Genomic DNA, 19,990 nt, shown 5'->3' on the forward strand with positions numbered 1-19,990 from the left:
TCTTTCCATCTCCCTCCTGAAACTCCCAGTTTAATGAGGGAGATCCTGGAGGCAGGGCCGCTGAGCAGCAGGCCCAGGTGATTTTGTGTATACCTGGGCCGGTGGGTTGGGGTGCCATCTCTCTGAGGGGACTGGCACTGACCCTGTGGCCCCTCCAGGGCTATATGCAGCCATTGAAGCAGCCAGAGAACTCCTTGCTCTGTGACCCGTCACTGGTGGATGAGATTTTCGACCAGATCCCGGAGCTCTTGGAGCACCACGAGCAGTTCCTGGAGCAGGTGCGGCACTGCGTGCAGAACTGGCATGCACAGCAGAAGGTGGGAGGCCTGCTTGTCCAGTCGGTGAGTGGCCCTGCGGTCCCTGCTGCACCCCTGCCCCACAGCCCCGCCGCTCCCAGGAGAGACCGACGCAGCCTGGGACCCCACCCCAGCTCCCAGACGGACTCTGATCCCTGATCCAACCCCTAGAGCTTGACAAGACACTAGCACTGACCCCAGATCCTGGATTGATCTTGACATGACCCAACTCCAGAGCTTGGCTTGGCTCTGGCATTGGCCCCAATCCCAGCTAAACACCCTGACCTTGGACCTAGCACCAGTTGCTGTCGGTTTCCCTGGTAGCTCCATTGGTAAAAAAATCTGCCTGCAATGCAGGAGACCCTGGGTGGGGAAGATCCCCTGGAGAAGGAAATAGCAACCCACTCTAGTGTTCTTGCCTGGAAAATCCCATGGACAGAGAAGCCTGGCAGGCTACAGTCCATGGGGTTGCAAAGAGTCGGACACGACTAAACCCCCAAACCATTTGCTGACACTGACCTGACCCTAGTCCTGACCCTGAGCTGCCACCGACTATGACCCAGACCTCAAATGGATGCTGGTACTGATCTCAACCCCTACCTTAACCTGAATGTAAACAGTTGTTCTGGTCCTGACCCTGGACTTGGGCTTGATGCTGACACCAGCCTAGTCTTGACTCTAGCTCTTTTCTCCATCAGGCGTTTTAATAATAATGGCTATTTGGCATTTATTATGTGCTAGGTATTCTAAATACAGTATATATATCAATGACACTAAGGAGGTAGCTATGATTGATTATTCCCAAGTTTAAAGCTGATGATTCTGGGAATTCCCTGGCGGTCCAGTGGTTAAGACTCCATGCTTTTACAGCTGAGGGCCTGAGTTCAAGCCCTCATCCAAGAAGTAAGATCCTGCAAGCTGTGTGGGGCGAGGCCAAAAAAAAAAAAAACCCACAAGCGAAAAATAAAGTTGATGACTCTGCCACATAGAGAAAATAACCTGATCACAGTGACAGTAAGTGACTTCCCTGGTGGTCCAGTGTCTAAGACTCCATGCTTCCAATATAGGGGGCCCGGGTTCAATCCTTGGTCAGGGAACTAGATCCTGCATGTTGCAACTAAGACCCAGTGCAGCCAAATAAATAAATGAATGATATTTTTTAAAAAATCACAGTAAGTGGTAGACGATTCACCCAAAAAACCTGGTTCCAGCGCCCATGCTCTACCCCACCCTTTGTCCCTTTCATCATAGACAAGACTTCCACCTGCGAGCGTTTTAAAATCCTACAATGGTGATTGAGACCTTAGGAAAGGCATTGGCTTCAGAATTTTAAAGACTGTAAAAGTGAAACTAATAAACATTCAACTAAATGTCTGCAAAACATAACATGCCATTTTCTTTAATTGTTAAATTTAGTATTCATTTACATGAGTTTAATTACATTTGAAAAAATTTCAGTTACATTTTATTTTGCCAGAATTCCAAAAAAAGCACGATGATAAATGAGAAATCATAGTGAAACACAAATTAAATGCTTACTCAGAGCCAAATAATTTCAAAAATAAAATTCTAAAATTCCTTCCAGAAAATTCTACTAGTAAAAAACACCTAATCTATTTCTATGGGATGTGGGTGTGTTTGCATGTGTTTGTGATGTGGTGGGGTGGGCCTTGGGCTTACTAAGAAGGTCTTGGAAGGTGCCTGCTGACCTGGAAACTGATGTAACAGGAACCTTGGCTTGGCAGTGGTGGGACCCCAGCTTGAGTGCTGACATCTCCAGTCTGTCTCAGCTCTCAGTGTCACTGGGTTTATTCCCTCCCTGTGTGGACCTTGATGTTAACCAAGGGTAGCAGTGGAAGCCCTGGTTCCCCTAGAGGGGTCGGCATAGGATGTCCTGTCCCAGGACTGGGGGGAGTTCAGGAGAGGCTGTCTTTATCCCTGAGCTGCTTCAGCCTCTGCCCTGCAGCACATCTGATGGGGGGTGGGGACTGGCATCAAGAACCTAGAAACATGGATTTGGAGACCCAGAGGGGACCAGAAACACCACCACAGGTCAGCTAGTCCATCCATGGTGCAGCTGAGACAGGCGCTGGGGTGTCCTAATGCCCAGCCAGGGCTTCTGCTGAGAACATCCACATTGAGCCCAGCCATCAGGTGTTAGCCACCAGGCAGAGCATACTGGGAGGGATGGGAGCACCTACTCCTTGGAGCTGGCAGACTTGCCTTGAGGGGCCAGGGAGGCCAGAGGCCAGGTATAGTTCCAAGCTGAGCCCTCTTCAGCATAGGAGTGCTTTTTGGAGGCGGCAGAACTGGAGCTCTGCCTTGCCAGGGTGGGTGAGATTTGGATGGGGGAGGAGCCTTCCTGCTGGAGGGAATTACATGAGCAACAAGCAGCAGGAACAGGTTCGTGTCACTCAGCTGACAGCAAGGAGGGAGACCTGCCTGGTTGGAGACTAGGGGATGAAATGCCCAGTTGGGAGGGAGAGAGCCTGGTCTGAGTGCACATGTGTGTTTGCACGCACATGCACACACCTAATCACACAGTCATACATATGACATGTACAGACATCACAGTAGTAGCACATGCCCGATCCCTTAGAGACCGTGTCATTTTCAGATGGAGGGAAGAGTTAGATATTGGCTCGTGAATCAGTGGAAACGTGGGGAGGGGACACCTTGAGGGTCCCAACCTGCCTCTTCATCCACAGTTCTCGAAGGATGTCCTGGTCAACATCTACTCTGCCTACATCGACAACTTTCTCAATGCGAAGGATGCCGTGCGTGTGGCTAAGGAGGCGAGGCCTGCCTTTCTCAAGTTCCTGGAGGTACCAGGGCCAGGCAGGGGGATGGAGGCCACCCCTCTTGGGTCAGCTTTGGGGGCCTCAGGAGCCCCCAGCCTGGACCCCAGAGCCCTAGCTTGTGGGTCAGTGTCTCCCCTCAGAGCTGGAGGGGCTCACTGGGGACCTGTCTGTCCCTGGACGCTTCCATCTTTGCTGGTCATACCTCACTTGGGTGCCCATCCACCCTGTTTTGGGTTTCAGCAAAGCATGCGTGAGAACAAGGAGAAGCAGGCGCTGTCCGACCTCATGATCAAGCCTGTGCAGCGGATCCCACGCTACGAGCTTCTGGTGAAGGTGGGCATGGGGATGGGTGGCCAGGTGGGCAGGAGGGCATGGGGCTGGGTGGCCAGGTGGGCAAAGTCTGGAGGCATGTGGGGATGCTGGGGGCTCAGTGGTCCCCGCCTAGTGGAGCCATAGGATCCAGATAGGAAAGTTCTCTCTAGAGTCTACCCACAGTCTCTTCTGTTCCAGCAGTCACTGTAGGGCCCCAGAGCCTGACAGGGGTGGCTAAACAGGGGTTTACCGCCCATTTCCACCCAGGACCTCCTGAAGCATACGCCTGAGGACCACCCGGACTACCCTCTCCTGCTGGACGCTCAGCGGAACATCAAGCAGGTGGCCGAGCGCATCAACAAGGGTGTGCGAAGTGCCGAGGAGGCAGAGCGGCATGCCCGCGTGCTGCAGGAAATCGAGGCCCACATCGAGGGCATGGAGGATGTGAGTGCCGTCCCGCCTGGCTCCACCCATGCCTGTGTCCACACCTGTGGTCACCTGGAGCCGTGGTCATGGCTGCAGTGTTTGCATCCATCTTGGTGTGCATCTGTGTCCTCCCCTGTGTCTGTTTCTGGCCATATATCCCATGGCCTGATGACACAGCTTTGAGAGGGTGGACACTGTGTTGCTCCTACTGACTTGGCCCATGAGCGGGGCCAAGGGTCACTAGGGTCTGGGGAGGGGAAAGGACCCATAATGAGCCTTCAGGATGCCTTGTCCCTCCTGCCCCACAGCTCCAGGCCCCTATGCGGCGGTTCCTGAGGCAGGAGATGGTCATTGAAGTGGTAAGAAGTGTCCCATTGTCCACCCGCCTGTGCCTACCTCCCTGCTTGGTTACCTTCTCTGCTCATAGCTGCTGCCCTCTGGCCTCCTGCTCTTCCACCCCAGCAGGAGCCCAGGCTCAAGTCCCAATTTGCCTCTGGGCATCTGGAGGGCCCTCCCCTCCCTCGGCCTGGCTGTCCCCCTTGGGCACGCTGGGCAGGAGGGAGGGCCTCTGGGCCTGAATCCTGTCTCGGGCCCCACAGAAGGCAGTCGGTGGCAAGAAGGACCGGTCCCTCTTCCTGTTCACGGACCTCATCGTCTGCACCACCCTGAAGCGGAAGTCGGGCTCCCTGCGGCGCAGCTCCATGAGCCTGTGAGTGGCCAGGGTGCTTGAGGCCATTGTCCTTCCCTGGGCTCACTCCCCCGCCTTGGCCAGAGCACCCCTGTTGCTCCCCACAGGTACACGGCAGCCAGCGTCATCGACACGGCCAGCAAGTACAAGCTGCTGTGGAAGCTGCCACTGGACGACGCAGACATCATCAAAGGTGGGGGTGCTGGGTATTATGGGGTCTTCCTCTGAGAAGCCCACCAGAGGATTTGAGCCGTGGCCAGGCTGGCTGGCTGTGCACCTGCTCATCTGCTTTTGGGCCTCGCTTTCCCATCCTGTCCAAAGGTGCTGGCATGCAGGATCCAGTTTGTGTCCCACGGAGCCAGACCGGCCACCTTCGGATTGGGCAGGGGCCTGCCGCGGACTGGCAGGGGTACTGTGGCTGCAGGGCTGCGGGGAGCGCAGACACGCCCATAGCAGTTGACTCACTGCACAGATGCGCTTATGCACCTCATCTTAGATGATGGCGCACTGTTCTGGTCCAGCAGACACACTCAACTCAGGCCAATCAGAAAGCTGGCTGGAATGATCCTTTTGTTTGGGGCTGAGACTGTCCACTGTCGGGAGCTGAGGCAGCTTCAAAGAGCTGCTCCTCCTGCTGTGTGAGCGTGCTCCCTCCACCCCAGCCCAGCCCGCCCCCTCTGCTCCAGATCTCACTGCTGTCAGCTTTCTCCGCCTCCTCGTAACTCCCATGATCCATCACGGCCTTGTCTGCCTCGTGGCCTTTCTCCCTCAACTCTCAGCCCCAGTTGCTCCAGGAGGTGCAGTCCACCCTCCTGAGTAGGGTGGTCATTTGGTGGTGAGGGCACCTCAGGACCAGCAGGCAGGTCAGACCCAGTGAGGCAGGGGCTCACTCAGCCCCTTGGTAAACCCAGGCCTGCCCCACACCTGCCCCTATGTAGGAAAGCAAGCTGATTATTGGTCCAATTCATCTCTTCTCACTAAAGAACAGGCCGGTGGATAAAATGAGTACCTCTAGGTCAGGTGTCTACCTGTGGTCCAGTCAGCTGTGGCCAGAGAGGGGCAGGGTCACAGGGAAGAAAGTGTGGCTGCCCGGGTGGTAGAGGGTTGTGGGGGGACAGTTCAGGCCTCTCTTGTCTAGTCCGCTCCACTGCTGTCTACTCAGCCCATTTGTGGGCCACTGGTCTGGGCTGTTCACCCCTAGCCAGGCAGTGTGGAGTGTGCGGATGCTGAGCTGGTCTGTGGGGCCAGTACTTGGCAGTGATCAAGTATGGGACAGGACCAGGGAAAGCTAGGTCATCAGCCCATTGCCCCGTCCTTTGTTGGGGGAGTTGAATCCCTGGGTCAGCACATTTGACTGCCTGAGGCTCTGCCTGCCCAGCTGACTTCCCCTGTGGGAGGCTGCACCACCACAGCAGCCCGGCACCAGCTGGAGTCTGTATAACCTGGGAGCTGTCTGCTGTTTGTTCTTTGTGCTCCTCCAGGGAGTTCTCCAAGGGCCCGACACCCTGTGGCCGGTGGCTGTGAAACAGGCCCAGTCCCCTGCTCTCGGGCCTGGAGTTTCTCTCCAAGCTGCCCATTAACTTTGGGGTTGATGCTAACCCGAGGTCCAGCGGTTTACAAGCCCTCGGTTTGTCAGGCTGCTCCCCACACCCAACTGCAAATTGGGAGGGGAGGGGAGGAGTGTCTGTCCAAGCCTGACCTTGTCTGTCTCTGGATCTGCCCATGGCCTCCCTCTGTCCCCACTAGGGGCATCTCAAGCTGCCAATCGAGAGAACATCCAGAAGGCGATCAGCCGCCTGGACGAGGACCTGACCACCCTGGGCCAGATGAGCAAGCTCTCGGAGAGCCTCGGTTTCCCACACCAGGTCTGCTGCTTCTGCCTGAGATTCCCTCACCCGGTCTGAGGGGGAGGAGTACAGCCTCATCCCATCTCTGAAGGAAGTCGTGTTCCAGGCCTGCGGGTTGGAGACACAGCTCCATCCCCAGCTGAGGGAGGCGGGAGGGCCCACCATGTCTGTGCGAGATCCAGGCTACCTCTTGGTCTCCGGGAAGTAGAATCCCGTTTTCTATCTGAGGAAGGGGCAGATGCCCAGGCCCATCCCCAGGGCAGGAGTAGGCTGAGCGGGGAAGTGAGGCCCTGAGGCCTGGACCCTTATCCCTGCAGAGCCTGGATGACGCGCTGCGGGACCTCTCAGCTGCCATGCACCGGGACTTGTCGGAGAAGCAGGCCCTGTGCTACGCGCTTTCCTTCCCTCCTACCAAGCTGGAGCTGTGCACCACGAGGCCCGAAGGCACCGACTCCTTCATTTTTGACTTCCCCCACCCCGATGCCCGCCTTGGCTTCGAGCAGGCCTTTGATGAGGCCAAGAGGAAACTGGGTAAGCCAGGGCCCAGGCCGGTGCCCTCTTCCCAGAACCTTCAAGCAGTGGACAACACCTTACAGCTATGTGTGACATCAGGAGCCAGAAATCTCAGGACTGCCATGTCCTGTGTTCCAGTCTCTGCCAGTGGAAGGGTGGACTGAGACTTCTGCAGAGAAATACAGGCCTTCCCCAGGGTTGGGAAGATCCCTTGGAGAAGGGAACCACTACCCACTCCAGTATTCTGGCCTGGAGAGTTTAATAGTTCATGGGGTTGCTAAGAGTCAGACACAACTAAACGACTTTCACTCACTCTCTTAGGGCCTCTTTGGCAGGGATTCTGTGGATACGGTCAGCGTAGGGCAAGGGCCCTCTCATGGGAGTGGGTGACTAGGACCTCGTACCTCCACCACACATACATACACACACACAGCAGGCCTGGATCAGGGAGCACTGTTGAATGGGTCCATAGAAAATCCTTAGAGACCTCTGGGTCTACCTCTCACATTGTACAGATGGGAAAATTGAGGCCAAGGACAAGCAGGACATAACCAGCCACCTCATTCTCCCTAGAGAGACCCTGAGGGGCAGGAGAGGAACGGAAATGGGCAAGGTCAGGACCAGGGTAAGGTGAATGCTAAGCAGTGTCTGTCTGTCCATCCATCTCCACTACAGCCTCCAGCAAAAGCTGTCTAGACCCTGAATTCCTGAAGGCCATCCCCATCATGAAAACCCGCAGCGGCATGCAGGTGTGTATGCACCTGGGTACCTGGGCGCATGTATTCTAAGCCAGCATGTGTTCATGTGTTTTTGTTCTTTGTACAGCATTGTGTACGTCTTGAACATTGCAGTCGTTCCCTGTGTCTTTGAGAGTACAGCTCTCTGCACAAGCACATGTACAGTACATATGTGTCATATGTATATGGGTACATCCATGCATTTATGCATCTTTGCATGTGAACACAGGCTATAGCATTGATGTGCAAGTGTCTAATTCATATGCTTGTATGAGTCTATATACATATGGACAGAGTTACCGTTTTTTTCATTTGTTACACATACACATGTATGTGTGACCATATTTGTGGTAGCTATATGTGTGGATGTCTGTGTACACAGACATATATGAATGTATGTCACAGAGGGATGTGGGCATTTGATGCGTAAAGAGTCACGTGTGCTGCATGTGCATGCCGAAGGTGTGTTGAGAATCCAGGAGGGCCTAGAGAGCGGTGTGGAGCTGGCAGCAGTTCCTCCATTCACCTTCCCCTGTCCCTTGGCGCCGTCCGCAGTTCTCGTGCGCAGCCCCGACCCTGAGCAGCTGCCCCGAGCCCACCCCCGAGGTGTGGGTGTGCAACAGCGACGGCTACGTGGGCCAGGTGTGTCTGCTGAGCCTGCGCGCTGAGCCCGATGTGGAGGCCTGCATCGCAGTCTGCTCCGCCCGCATCCTCTGCATCGGGGCGGTGCCAGGCCTGCAGCGCTGCTGCCACCGGTGAGGCCCGCCCAGACGGGGGCCGGCGGGGTGGAGGGTGGGGCCTAGGGGCAGAGTTCCCGCCCCTGACCCGGAGGGTGGGCGTGTCCTGTGGGTGTGGGCGGGGCCTGGGGCTTGAGGACGCGCAGGGCAGATCCTAGCTCCTAGTGACACTCATTCCCAACCCTTCGTCTCCCAGGGAACAGACTGCATCGCTGAGGAGCCCTCCGGAGACGGCACCCGAGCCTACCGGGCCAGACCTGGACGTCGAGGCGGCGGACGAGGAAGCAGCGACGCTGGCCGAGCCAGGGCCCCAGCCATGCTTGCACATCTCCATAGCGGGCTCAGGCCTGGAGATGGCGCCAGGCCCCGCCGAGGGTGACCCCCGCCCGGAGCTAGTGCCCTTTGACAGCGACTCGGATGATGAGTCTTCGCCCAGCCCCTCGGGGACCCTGCAGAGCCAGGCTAGCCGGTCCACCATCTCCTCTAGCTTTGGCAGTGAGTGCCCAGCTTGGGGCAGGGAGGGGCAACCCAGCCCATGCTGATTGAATGAGAGAGGGGATAAGCACAGCCATGGCACCCAGTCTCAAGATACTAGCCCAGAGAGCTCTGAGGGCCAGCAAAATGGGCAGAGACTGTGACACCAAGGGCCCCAGGGGCAGTGGGTAGTCAGGCTGGATCCTGAGGCAGTTGTTGGGGGTGGTGGTGATTGGTCCATGGTGGTCGATTGGAGGTGGCCAAGCTGGGACCAGGAGCCTGTAGCACTGCGCTGTCAGTCATCAGGGTAACAAGGACTGAACTGATGGCAGAGTCTGGAGGGCAGGGAGAACAGCAGAAGGGTGTGTTGAGGGGAGAGTAAGGCCTAGAAAGACACCACATCTTGGGCCTGGCAGAGTGGGAGACAGAGCCCTTTGTTTCCATCAGATGAGGAGACCCCAAGCTCCAAGGAGGCTACAGCAGAGACCACCAGTTCAGAGGAGGAACAGGAGCCTGGCTTCCTGCCACTGTCTGGCTCCTTCGGGCCTGGTGGTCCCTGCGGCACCAGTCCCATGGATGGGAGAGCCCTTCGTCGGTCCAGTCGTGGCTCCTTCACCCGCGGCAGCCTGGAGGACCTGCTGAGCGTTGACCCTGAGGCCTACCAGAGTTCCGTGTGGCTGGGCACCGAGGATGGCTGGTAGGGACACAGGAGAGGCTGGAGTCTTGGTGCCAGAACCTGCAGTCCCTGTTTAAGAAATCATATCGCATCCTGAAGCAGAAGCAGGAGGGCCTTGGGTCAGATCTCAAGGATACTGCCAACCAGGGCTGCCAGAGGGAGGCTGTGGGATTTTGGTACCTTGGGGTAGCACCTGCCGTGGAGGAGGAGATGGTGGTGGAGGCAGCGAGGTGGAGGGATTGGTGTGCTCAAGCACTTGTCACAGGTCCACACCACTGATCCACAGTGTCCACGTGTACCAGTCCTCCGACAGCATCCGCGATCGCAGGAACAGCTTGAAGCTCCAGCACTCGGCCTCTGTGACCTGCATCCTGTAAGGCCCCTCAGATGGCTCTTCTGGTTCACACCCTTCTCAGCTCTACCTGTAGATGTCCTTCTGCTCAGCTGGACCCCCTGGGCACAGAGCACACAGGCGTGCCCTAGGCTAACGGTGTCTCCCACACACCGTGTGTCACTGTGCAAGTCACTGCCTCTTCTTAGACTCAGGTGCCCACCACCTAGAGAACAGGGGGTGGGAGGAGGTGGTCTTTCAGAAGCCATAGTCATTCTCTCTGATTCCTTGGGCTCAGGAGACCTCCTTTGGCTTCCTGAAACCCCCATGACTCCTTTTCTTTTCCTAGGTATCTGAATAACCAGGTGTTTGTGTCTTTGGCCAATGGAGAGCTCGTAGTCTACCAAAGAGAAGCAGGTGAGTGTCCCTCTCCCTCCTGAGCAAGCTGGGCCTCCAGACCACAAATCTGGAGATGTGATTTTCGGTAACTCCCAGGTCTTTTCTGGGGTTTGGTGTCCTCATTGATAAATGAGGTTATTTATCAGCACCTTATTTCAGGGGAGGGTGAGGCTCAAATGCAATGTAAAATTGAATCTGCTGTTTTCTTTATCCCACTCCTACTCTAGGCCATTTCTGGGACCCTCATAACTTCAAATCGGTGACCCTGGGTGCTCAGGGGAGCCCCATCACCAAGATGGTGTCTGTGGGTGGGCGGCTGTGGTGTGGCTGCCAGAACCGAGTCCTTGTCCTGAGCCCTGACATGCTGCAGCTGGAGGTAGTGGGGATGTGGGTGGGGTTGGGGAATTGGTGACTTGGGGTGAGCCAGGCCCATGAGAGAGGAGGTGAGACCATAGGGCCATAAAAAGCAACCAGCTGAGAGGTCGGGGCTTTCCCCCAACCACTGTGTGAATCTGGGCCAGCCCCTGGCCTTCTCTAATCCTTATTTCCTTCTAGCTGATGAAGGCTACAGGTACATGTAAGTTAGAATTCTTTAGTTCTCCTCCCTGCCCCAGCGTTATTTCTCAGTTAAGGTATTGGGGTCTTTGGTGGGTGGACAGAGTTCCTTTCTGATGTCAGCATCCCTTATCATCACTCTGGCCTTTAGTCCTGATTTCATTTGCATGTGCATCAGTAGCTATCAGCCTGGTAGTATCCAGGAGTAACTAGTTCCCTTGATTTCCCTCTCACTGGTCCCATCATTGGTTGGGCTGGGAGTGAAGAGGTGGAGAACCCGGGTTCAGGCCCACATCTGTGACTGACTTGCCGATGCCCTTGGACAGGTTCCCTCCCCTTCTAGACTTGTTTCCCAGCTGTACAGGGTGAGGCCAATGATTGCTGTTAAGACCCTTCAAGCTTTGAACTTCTCTGATCATTAACTCACTCAATTTCCTTGGGGAAAGGGCACTTTAATTCCCGAGGGAGGCTCCAGTGAAACCAACATTTGAAAGGTTAATCATCCAGGTCAAGGAGCAAGGCTGCCTTTGCTGTCAATCCAGTGGGCTTTCTGAAGAGATTTGGCATGAGTTGTAGAAGGAGGAAAGGGCACTGGTGAAGCACAAGGCTGGGAGGGGCCGGTGAAGGCAGGCCTGTCACTCACTCATCTGTTCTCGACCCTCACCCCAGCACACGTTCTCCGTGGGGCAGGATTCCAGTCGCAGTGTGGCTTGCATGGTGGACTCCAGCCTGGGCGTGTGGGTGACATTGAAAGGTAGTGCCCACGTGTGTCTCTACCATCCAGACACGTTTGAGCAGCTGGCAGAGGTGGATGTCACACCTCCTGTGCACAGGATGCTGGCAGGTACTGACTTCAGTCTCCTACTGCCCCTTCCCTTGGAGCTTTTCTGTCCCTGGCAGTGAGGATGCTAAGCCAGCGCCAGGACTCGGCCCCAGCGCTGGTCTGTCTTCTGCCCCAGGTTCAGACGCCATCATCCGGCAGCACAAGGCTGCCTGCCTGCGGATCACAGCGCTACTGGTGTGTGAAGAGCTGCTGTGGGTGGGCACCAGTGCAGGCGTGGTGCTCACCATGCCCACCTCACCCAGTACCATCAGCTGTCCACGGGCTCCTCTCAGCCCTGCTGGCCTCGGCCAGGGACACACTGGCCATGTCCGCTTCTTGGCCGCAGTCCAGCTTCCAGACGGCTTCAACCTGCTCTGCTCAACTCCACCACCTCCCCCAGATACAGGTGGGTCTACACATCCTATGCCAATCCAGGGACGTGGGCTTTGGGTTTAGGATGCCCCGCTGCCCTGTGAGAGGAGGATTAAGAAGGACGGAAAATGTAATACAGATGTGGAAGTGGCGTATATTATAGGAAGTAGGCTATAGAAAACCCAAACTAAAAATCTATTAGGATACTCTGTGTATGTGTGTGTGTGTGTGTGTGTGTGTGTGTGTGTGTGTGTGTGTGTGTGTAAAATTCTGTCCAGAGAATGTCACGGAGATGAGGAAGTGAACTAAGAATTAGAATATGGCACAGGAAGGGATATATACAACAGGAAATAAAACAGGACTAGAAATGATATATAGGGCAGAGCGGGAAACAGAAATAGCACCAGAAAGCAGAGCGTAGAATGGTCCATAGAATAGGAAAGGGACTGTGAGGATTAGAAAGTGAAACCTACTAGGTAACGATGTACATCAAGGAGGTTGCAGTTGGCCAGGTCTTGCTGGCAGGACAGGAAGCCGTACTCCCAAGAGGAAGTGGCTGTGGGCATCAGGAAGCAGGGAGGCCTTGGTCAGGGGTTGTCTGGTCCAGAGAAGACTTAAGCTGCCTACCTGGGAAACAGCTGTTGGAAGCAGGAGATGAACACCAACAGGGCTGTGTTGAGATAGTGCTGCTGCCAGTCACCCCCAGGCTCATGGCTCATCCCCTCTGCCCTCCTAGGCCCGGAGAAGCTGCCCTCACTGGAACATCGGGACTCCCCTCGGCACCGAGGCCCTGCCTCGGCCAGGCCTAAAATGCTGGTGATCAGTGGAGGCGATGGCTACGAAGACTTCCGACTCAGCAGTGGGGGCGGTGGCAGCAGTGAGACCGTGGGCCGAGACGACAGCACAAACCACCTCCTCCTATGGAGGGTGTGACCCTGTCCACAGTGGCCCAGGACTCGCCCACCCGCCCGCCCTCCGCCTGCTTGCCTCTTCCAAGCCCACTGGCAGACCCTCACACGAGTGTCTGACCAGGGGCACACCCATGCCTGCACAGTCTGCCTCCCATCCTTGCGGAAGCATTCCCAATGGAGCACCTGCTGGCCAGCGGGGTCTAGGCCTTTCCTGGCCCTCTGGCTGCTCTGGTGCACCCAGTCATGATGAGGAGGGTGGGTGGAGAGGGGGCACATGGGCTGCCCAGGACCTCTGTCCCTGGAGCTTCTACCAAAGACACGGCTGGGCCTGGACCCCACAGGGCTGGGGAGGGCCATGTGCAATATTTGGAGGGTTTTCCTGGGGACAGTGGGAGGGCTGGGGGATGGAATCCTTTCCCGTGTACAGTATTTATGTTTCTTTTTAGATGTGTATCTTCCCAAGCACTTATTTATGCAATGACCTGGGGCAGGGAGTGATTGGAGAAAATGACAGAAGAGGGAAAAAAAAAACACCCCTATTCCTGCCCTGGGAGTCACTCTGGGACCCCAACCAGCCTTCCTGGAGGGGCCAGTCCCCCCTCATTATGTGCGCACACACACACTGCATGTTTGGGGCACTGAAACACTGCCCCTTAACATAAACTCTCCACGGCCTTGTCCTGACTGGGTTGCCCTCCAGTATCCAGAGCAAAGGACCAAGTCCCCTCAGTCATCCAGAACAAGGCGATGACCGGGGGGTGGGCAGTGACTCCCATCCGGGGGGCTTCCCCAGGCCTCGGCGTTTCTTTGCTTGTGGCAGTGCCTTTAGTGGTTTCCAAATGTGGGAACCCTGTTGGGGCCTCGTCCAGGGCCCTCTCCTGGCCTGAGCAGGGAAGGGGCCCTCGCTGTCCGCACATTGCCCCCCAGCCCCTGTGTCTCATGCACTGGCACACATGGTCACCGCAGAGGGTGGGCCTAGGGGCCCCTCACTCTGACCACTGACTCCCTCTCTCCACATCCTCCCCTGGCAGCGGCAGCCCTTCCAAGGATGCCCAAAGCTGAGGGGCTAGACATGGCCTCCCTGGCTGGGAAGGCTACTCCGGAGGCTAGCTTCGCGTGCCCTCACCCCCCCTGCCCACTCTGAACCACAGAAGCCAGTCTGACCCCAGCCCCCACGCTTCTTCAGCTGCAGCTCCAAAGGTCTGGTGTCAGATGGGGTTTGTTTGGTTCTGTTTTTGTTTGGGGTGGGTGGGTCATTGCGGTCTTAGATTATGTTTTTCTTGCTACCAAACAGTCATGTATTAACTTTCCTTGGATGATGAAGTTTAAAGAGTCAATAAATAGAAACACCAAACAACTGGTCCCCATCGGCAGCCACAGAGGCCTCCAGCCAGCAACCTCCAAGCTCCCCAGCTGCTTGGGCTCCCTGACACCCACCCACTTGGACAGACAGAGTAGGACTCAGAGACCCAGTAGAGTGCTGTGGTGGCAAGGCGGCCACTGACTTGCTGTGTTATCTCAGGCAGGTCAGTGTGTCTCTCTGGGCTGCAGCTTCCTCATCAGGAAAACATCAGGAGTTGTGCTAGTCAGATGCTTTATAACCAGGGCTGCATTTTAGAGTCCCTTACAGGTTAACATTGTAAATACAAAGCATGATACATAAATTATGTGTATGTAAATACACATTCCCAGGCTACCCCAGCTCCTGAGTCAGGAGGCCTGGGATAAAGCTTGGGAATCTGAAGCTGACACATGCTACAAAGAAAAACTAGGCGAATGTGAGCCTGTCTACAGCTCCTACAAGAATCAGTGCTCTTCAGCAAAGCCTCAGGAGGCTCAGAATCTGACAGTGGCCAAGGTGAGCAGGGGTAGACTCCAAGTCACTGTGATTTCTGGTCATTAAATCAGACATGAGAATGCAAAGGCTGACAACACAGGACTGTTCTTCGCAGGGGCACAGAGCCCTTTCCACCAGGGTGTACCAGCAAGACGCAAGGTGATGACTTATAGGAAAAGAACAAATCAGGCTTCAGCTCTCTTGAACACACGTTTGAACATTTTTCAACCTGAACAATTAAGACTTGACAGAAATCATTTGCTAAAGAGGAGTGCAGGCTCACACTTGGCACACTGGTATTCACGTATCTTAGTTCTGCCGGGCCCTTGATGCCATGGGACAGGCGTGAAACATCTGGCAGCATCACTACTGGGATGATCTGGAGGAGAGGGTAACAGAAAACAGATACATCACAGAGTAGAAGGCTACCTTCACGTGGAATTTATGATGAAACAGCATAGAAGGAGCACAGGTTTTGAAGCTGAACAGAAACTTGGCCACTGATTGACTATGCAACTTTGGGTGATTTGTATTCCCTCTGAGCCTCCATCTCGTCATCTGTAAATTGGGGTTGATGATCCTTTCCCCCACAGGACCGTTGGTTGGTGTGCACAGATCTTTGGACTGCAAGGAAGAGATTTGTTCTGCCCAGAAATAAAGGGGGCACTGACTAGAACCAGAACTAAACGTGAACTAGAATCAAATAGCTGTTAGCACGGTGGCCCCATGCACTGCGGCCCATCTTAAGACCCCTGGACTCTCCATCTTGAGTCTCTGATTCCTGCGTCACCACCAGCAGCTGCCATTTTCTGCTTCACAGCTTCTGCTGCCTGAGGCCCTCTTCTGCCTCTGGACAGACTTCACTTTCAGCAGTGGTTACCCAAGGCCGGATCCTCAGCATTTTCCCTAATATGCCTTGGTAGGAATGGGCCCGGAAAGGCCACATCCCAGGACACCGGGCAGCCTGTGGAGAGATGAGCAGCCCGGAGCAGGTCAGCTGTGGGCAGGGCGGTCCTGGGATGCACGATCGATCGCTAGGCACCCGGCCTAGGGGAGGGCCTAGAAGGATCAGCTCCTCCAAAGCAGTGGTTCTCAATCTTGCCTGCACATTGTAATCACCTGGGGGGTCCAGGTCACATTCCAGACCAATTAGATCAGAATTCTGAGGGTGGGACTGACCCAAGTGTCAGTCATATTTGTAGGAAAACTTTTAAGTGAAGTATAAAATTTGTATAGAATGGTACTCAAGTCATTAGTGGGCTGCTAGATAAGTTTATTAATAAACACACCGAGATTAAGAAACCGAACATTCCACCACTTGAAAGCTCCCACGTACCCCCACCTACTCTCCCCTTCTAGGGTAACTACCACGCTGGCTTCTGACACCGTGGTTTATTTCTGCTAGTGAGGCGGAGAATCACTGCTTTAAAGGGCACAGCCAGGGACTTCCCTAGCAGTCTAGTGGTTGGGACTCTGCACTGTCATTGCTGTGGGCCCAGGTTTGATCCCTGGGTAGGGAACTAAGATCCCACAAGCCATGCCACTGGGGTGGAGGTAGTAGGAATCGGGTTTGTTGTGAGGAGTGAAGGAACAGCTTGAGTCAATGCAAAGAAGGGTCGGGAAACCTGGAGCAAGAGGTCTGAGGTGTAGGCCCAGCTGGAGCAGTGGGGAAAGAGGAAAAGGCAGGGAAGCAAGAATGTGAACTCTGCAAGGGGGATGTTTGCTCACTGCTCCATCCCCAGGCCACCTGCAGTGCCTGACACAAAGTAGGTGCTCAATAAATATTTGTTTAGTTAAATCTAGAGAATTCAGTTGAGGTTTCCCTGTAGGTCTTGAATATTGCTAAATAATAGCCCCAGCTCCCATTTATTTATTGCAAGCCAGGAGCTTGGATCATCCAGTTTCATCCTCAGTGGGCCTGGGAGGTTGGCACCATTATCCTTTTTTTCAGATGAGGAAACAGGTTCAGAGAGGTTAAATGCCTTCCTCAAGGTTGCCTTGCTACTAAGCAGTAGAGCCGGGATGTGCATGTGGTCTGTCTGCTTAGGTCTCTGCCTCATGGGGGAGACTAAGGGCAGTGACATGGGGTGGCTGGAGGACAGGAGACAGTCCAAGCAGCCAAAGACACACCCGCCACTCATGACGTATCTGGCTCATGTTCCTCATACCCAGCCTGGGAAGGGCATCCTGACTTCAAAGGAGACAGTCAGGGCCAAAAGCCACCTCTTCTCCAAGGGGGGTTCTCCAGGTGTTTCCTTGGGCTAGATAGAAACAACAGGGTTTAGCTAGACATCTGCCTCACAAGGAAGATGAGGTACAGAAAAGGACAGAGATTTACCTGACGTCACACAGCAAGGCAGCATTGAGGCTGGGGGTGGGTGTAGGGGAGAACCAGGCAGGAAGGTTTCCTATGGTCAGAAAAGTAAAAAAAATGACCCAGGTGACCTCTGAGAGCTCTTCGCATCTTTTGCATGTCTGCCAAACACCAAGTCTCTCTTCTGTCCTCACAGACCTGAAGCCACAGGCCAGATTGCAGGAACCAGCAAGGGGAAGTACTATTTTGGGCCCATTATGGCCAACGAGGAGCCTTGCCTGGCAAAGGCAAGTGAAGGGGCTGGGCCAGGGGCAGGATGCAGGGCTGATGGGGAGGGGGCAAGTTGGTGCCTCCCATGTGGGGTCTCAGCAGATCCTCACAATGCCCTGAGAGTGAATTTGCACTCAGGCGAAGTCACTAGCTTAAGGCCACGTAGCCTGACAATGACTTTAAACCAAGCTCACCCTCCCACTGGAGGCTCGGAACAGATACAGGAGGACAGCCCGCCTTCCGAGGGATAGAACCTGGCCAGCTAGGGGGTTAGCCAAGCGCAGAGTCTTGAAATTTAAGTCTGAGCCATGACATTTCCTCTTGCTTTGGACAGTCACATTGGAATTTAAGGGTATCCACAGAGGGCGCCACCATTTCTGGTCCATAACCCTGTGCATGCTACGTCGCTTCAGTCCTGTCTGTCTGACTCTTGCCCTAACTTGCCAGGCTCCTCTGTCCCTGGGCTTCTCCAGGCAAGAATACTCAAGTGAGTTGCCGTGCCCTCCTCCAGGGGATCTTCCTGACCCAGGGATCGAACCCGGGTCTCATGTCTCCTGCACTGGCAAGCAAGTTCTTTACCACTAGCGCCACCTAGGTAGCCCTCATAACCCCAGAGGCAGCTATCTGCTCAGATCCCCTGCAAACAGCCCCTTTTCTCTGATCCTGCGGCCCAGGATCCCCACCTCACCTCAGGCAAAGTCTCAGTGGGGCCCTTGTCCCTGCCCCTGGGTCACCACAGCTCACCCAGCTTATTGGAGTCTTGTGCTGTGCCGCCTAGGATGACGTGCAGGACTTCTCTGGGCTCAGTTCTCCCGCTTCCCTATTGGAGGTTCAACAAGATCGTCTGTCTCTGAGGTGCTTGAGCTCAGGGATAAAATGCTAAGATTCTGAGGACCCATCTGAGATGCCAGGAGTTTTAAAAGCCTGTGATTCTAAGAGTCCTTTGTTTTCCCGAACCTGTGGTTCTCCAAGCACCATAAAAAGCCGATCTAAATCTCTCGTTTGGCCTCCACAACTCCTTCCCTGTCTCCTCTCTGTAGCAGCTGAATGTTCCCAGACTCTTGGGCAGGGTTCCAGGTGCAGCTTGCTGTGGTTCGGAGGACAGAGGGACTGCTCGCCTCCTCCATCCCTGGTCATGTCTCTGGGCTCTGGTAGCTGCTCATCCTTCCTACACAGTCAGGTCGGGCCTCCTTACCAGAGAACTAGTATGACTTCCAGGCAACAAGTTAGGCAGCCTCATTTTCAGATGGGGAAACTGAACTGGGAAGGGATTTGACCAAAGCCTCACATGGAGCTGGTAGCAGAGACAGGTCTGGACCCTCTATAGTGGCAGTCCCCTTTGGCACCAGGGACCAGTCTTGAGAAAGACAGTTTTTCCACGGACCAAGGGAAGGGGGTGGGAGGGGGGAGGATGGTAATGCCAGCAATGGGGAGGGCTGTAAATACAGATGAAGTTTCACTCTCTGGCCGCCACTTACCTCCAGCTGTGTGGCCCAGGGGTTGGGGATCCCTGCTCTATAGGACGTCTGGTTAATGGCCACTACTTGACCAAAAAGCATATACCCATTTGGCCTCTTGAGTGCATGTGAAATGCCACCATTTGAACTCCAGAACTTGGAACAGGGGAATAGAATTTCCCCTTACAAAGAAAACATCTGCAGGGATGAGGGCATCCTGGGCTGCTCTAGCTCCCTCACTAGGTCCCCAGCATGGACCTCTGTGGGCTCGGATGTGGGATATGTGACCCTGGGCCCACCCATGATCTAGTCCTGGGGGTCTCCATATTCGTGCGAGGGGCCTGGCTGGGGCTATGATCCTAATGTCAGTCATCTGGAGCCTCTCTGCCCTTCCCCCACAACCTGGGCTTCGCCCAAGGAAATGGAAACTCTTTCCCTGTCCCCTCCCTCTGCAGGTGTCCAGTTCTCCTCCTTGGATCTCCTGGACCCTGGGGACCTGACCTTTTCCTGCCCCTCACCCCATGGCTCAGATTCTCTGACTCAATTTATTTAGAATTCTCCACCTCCCCTCACAATCTATCCCTAACAACTTATTTACCTTCCTCCACCTCTGCCATGAGCTGTGATTATCCTAATTCTGGCCAGGCCTCTGCCCCCAGCACAAGGTCCTCCCTAATGTCTGCTTCCCCATCCAGCTCCGCTGTCCTGGGAGAGCCGCTGGGGACCCCTGAATGTAACTGAGTGGCGGGAGCCTTGGCGCCTGAGCTGCTGCCCTCAGTTCTGGCCCACCATAAGGCACAGAGCTAGAAATACAATATGATTAGTGCCCCTCTGCTGGGCACCCCATGGTTGAGGTTGGGAATCTGCAGGGTGGGACGGCTGGTGGTAGGAAACGGAAAGCAGTGTATCACCTGTCCTGCTGGAAGGAGGGACTAAGTATCCCGGCGGAGGGTAGTGGGGTGGGAAGTGGAGGCAGGAAAGGCCTCCTGGAGGAAAGAGATTCAGGCTGGGCCCCGAAGAATGGCAGAAGCCTACCCAGTGGGCCTCCGCTATAGATTAACTTTCACCAGGCCTTTTCTCACCTAACGGGTGGGGTGTCTGGAGGCGGGCCTCGGCCTCCTCAACAAGACAAAGTGAGTTCGTTCACCCTGGCTGCCAATTTCCAGGAGGAAAACGAGACCCAGTGAGGAGCAGCGGTGCCCCGTTTGCACTGG

At 55.1% G+C, this 19,990-nt stretch overlaps 1 protein-coding gene across 1 annotated transcript in view; it reads left to right on the forward strand.

Moving 5' to 3' along the window:
- Positions 1–14,260, forward strand: part of ARHGEF17 (Rho guanine nucleotide exchange factor 17) — a 58,470-nt gene extending 44,210 nt beyond the window's left edge. The window contains exons 3-21 of the mRNA XM_040258795.1: positions 159–341; positions 3,005–3,121; positions 3,338–3,430; positions 3,677–3,853; positions 4,144–4,194; positions 4,435–4,544; positions 4,631–4,716; positions 6,270–6,388; positions 6,688–6,901; positions 7,559–7,632; positions 8,176–8,375; positions 8,554–8,852; positions 9,279–9,528; positions 9,794–9,880; positions 10,188–10,255; positions 10,465–10,613; positions 11,462–11,636; positions 11,752–12,021; positions 12,724–14,260. Of these exons, the coding sequence (XP_040114729.1) occupies positions 159–341; positions 3,005–3,121; positions 3,338–3,430; positions 3,677–3,853; positions 4,144–4,194; positions 4,435–4,544; positions 4,631–4,716; positions 6,270–6,388; positions 6,688–6,901; positions 7,559–7,632; positions 8,176–8,375; positions 8,554–8,852; positions 9,279–9,528; positions 9,794–9,880; positions 10,188–10,255; positions 10,465–10,613; positions 11,462–11,636; positions 11,752–12,021; positions 12,724–12,920 (2,919 nt within the window). The 3' untranslated portion in view covers positions 12,921–14,260. The remainder of the gene's footprint in view (positions 1–158; positions 342–3,004; positions 3,122–3,337; positions 3,431–3,676; positions 3,854–4,143; positions 4,195–4,434; positions 4,545–4,630; positions 4,717–6,269; positions 6,389–6,687; positions 6,902–7,558; positions 7,633–8,175; positions 8,376–8,553; positions 8,853–9,278; positions 9,529–9,793; positions 9,881–10,187; positions 10,256–10,464; positions 10,614–11,461; positions 11,637–11,751; positions 12,022–12,723) is intronic.
- Positions 14,261–19,990: the final 5,730 nt, after the last annotated feature.

The sequence above is a fragment of the Oryx dammah genome, unplaced genomic scaffold (assembly GCF_014754425.2).
Source record: "Oryx dammah isolate SB20612 unplaced genomic scaffold, SCBI_Odam_1.1 HiC_scaffold_17, whole genome shotgun sequence".
NCBI lineage: Eukaryota > Metazoa > Chordata > Mammalia > Artiodactyla > Bovidae > Oryx > Oryx dammah.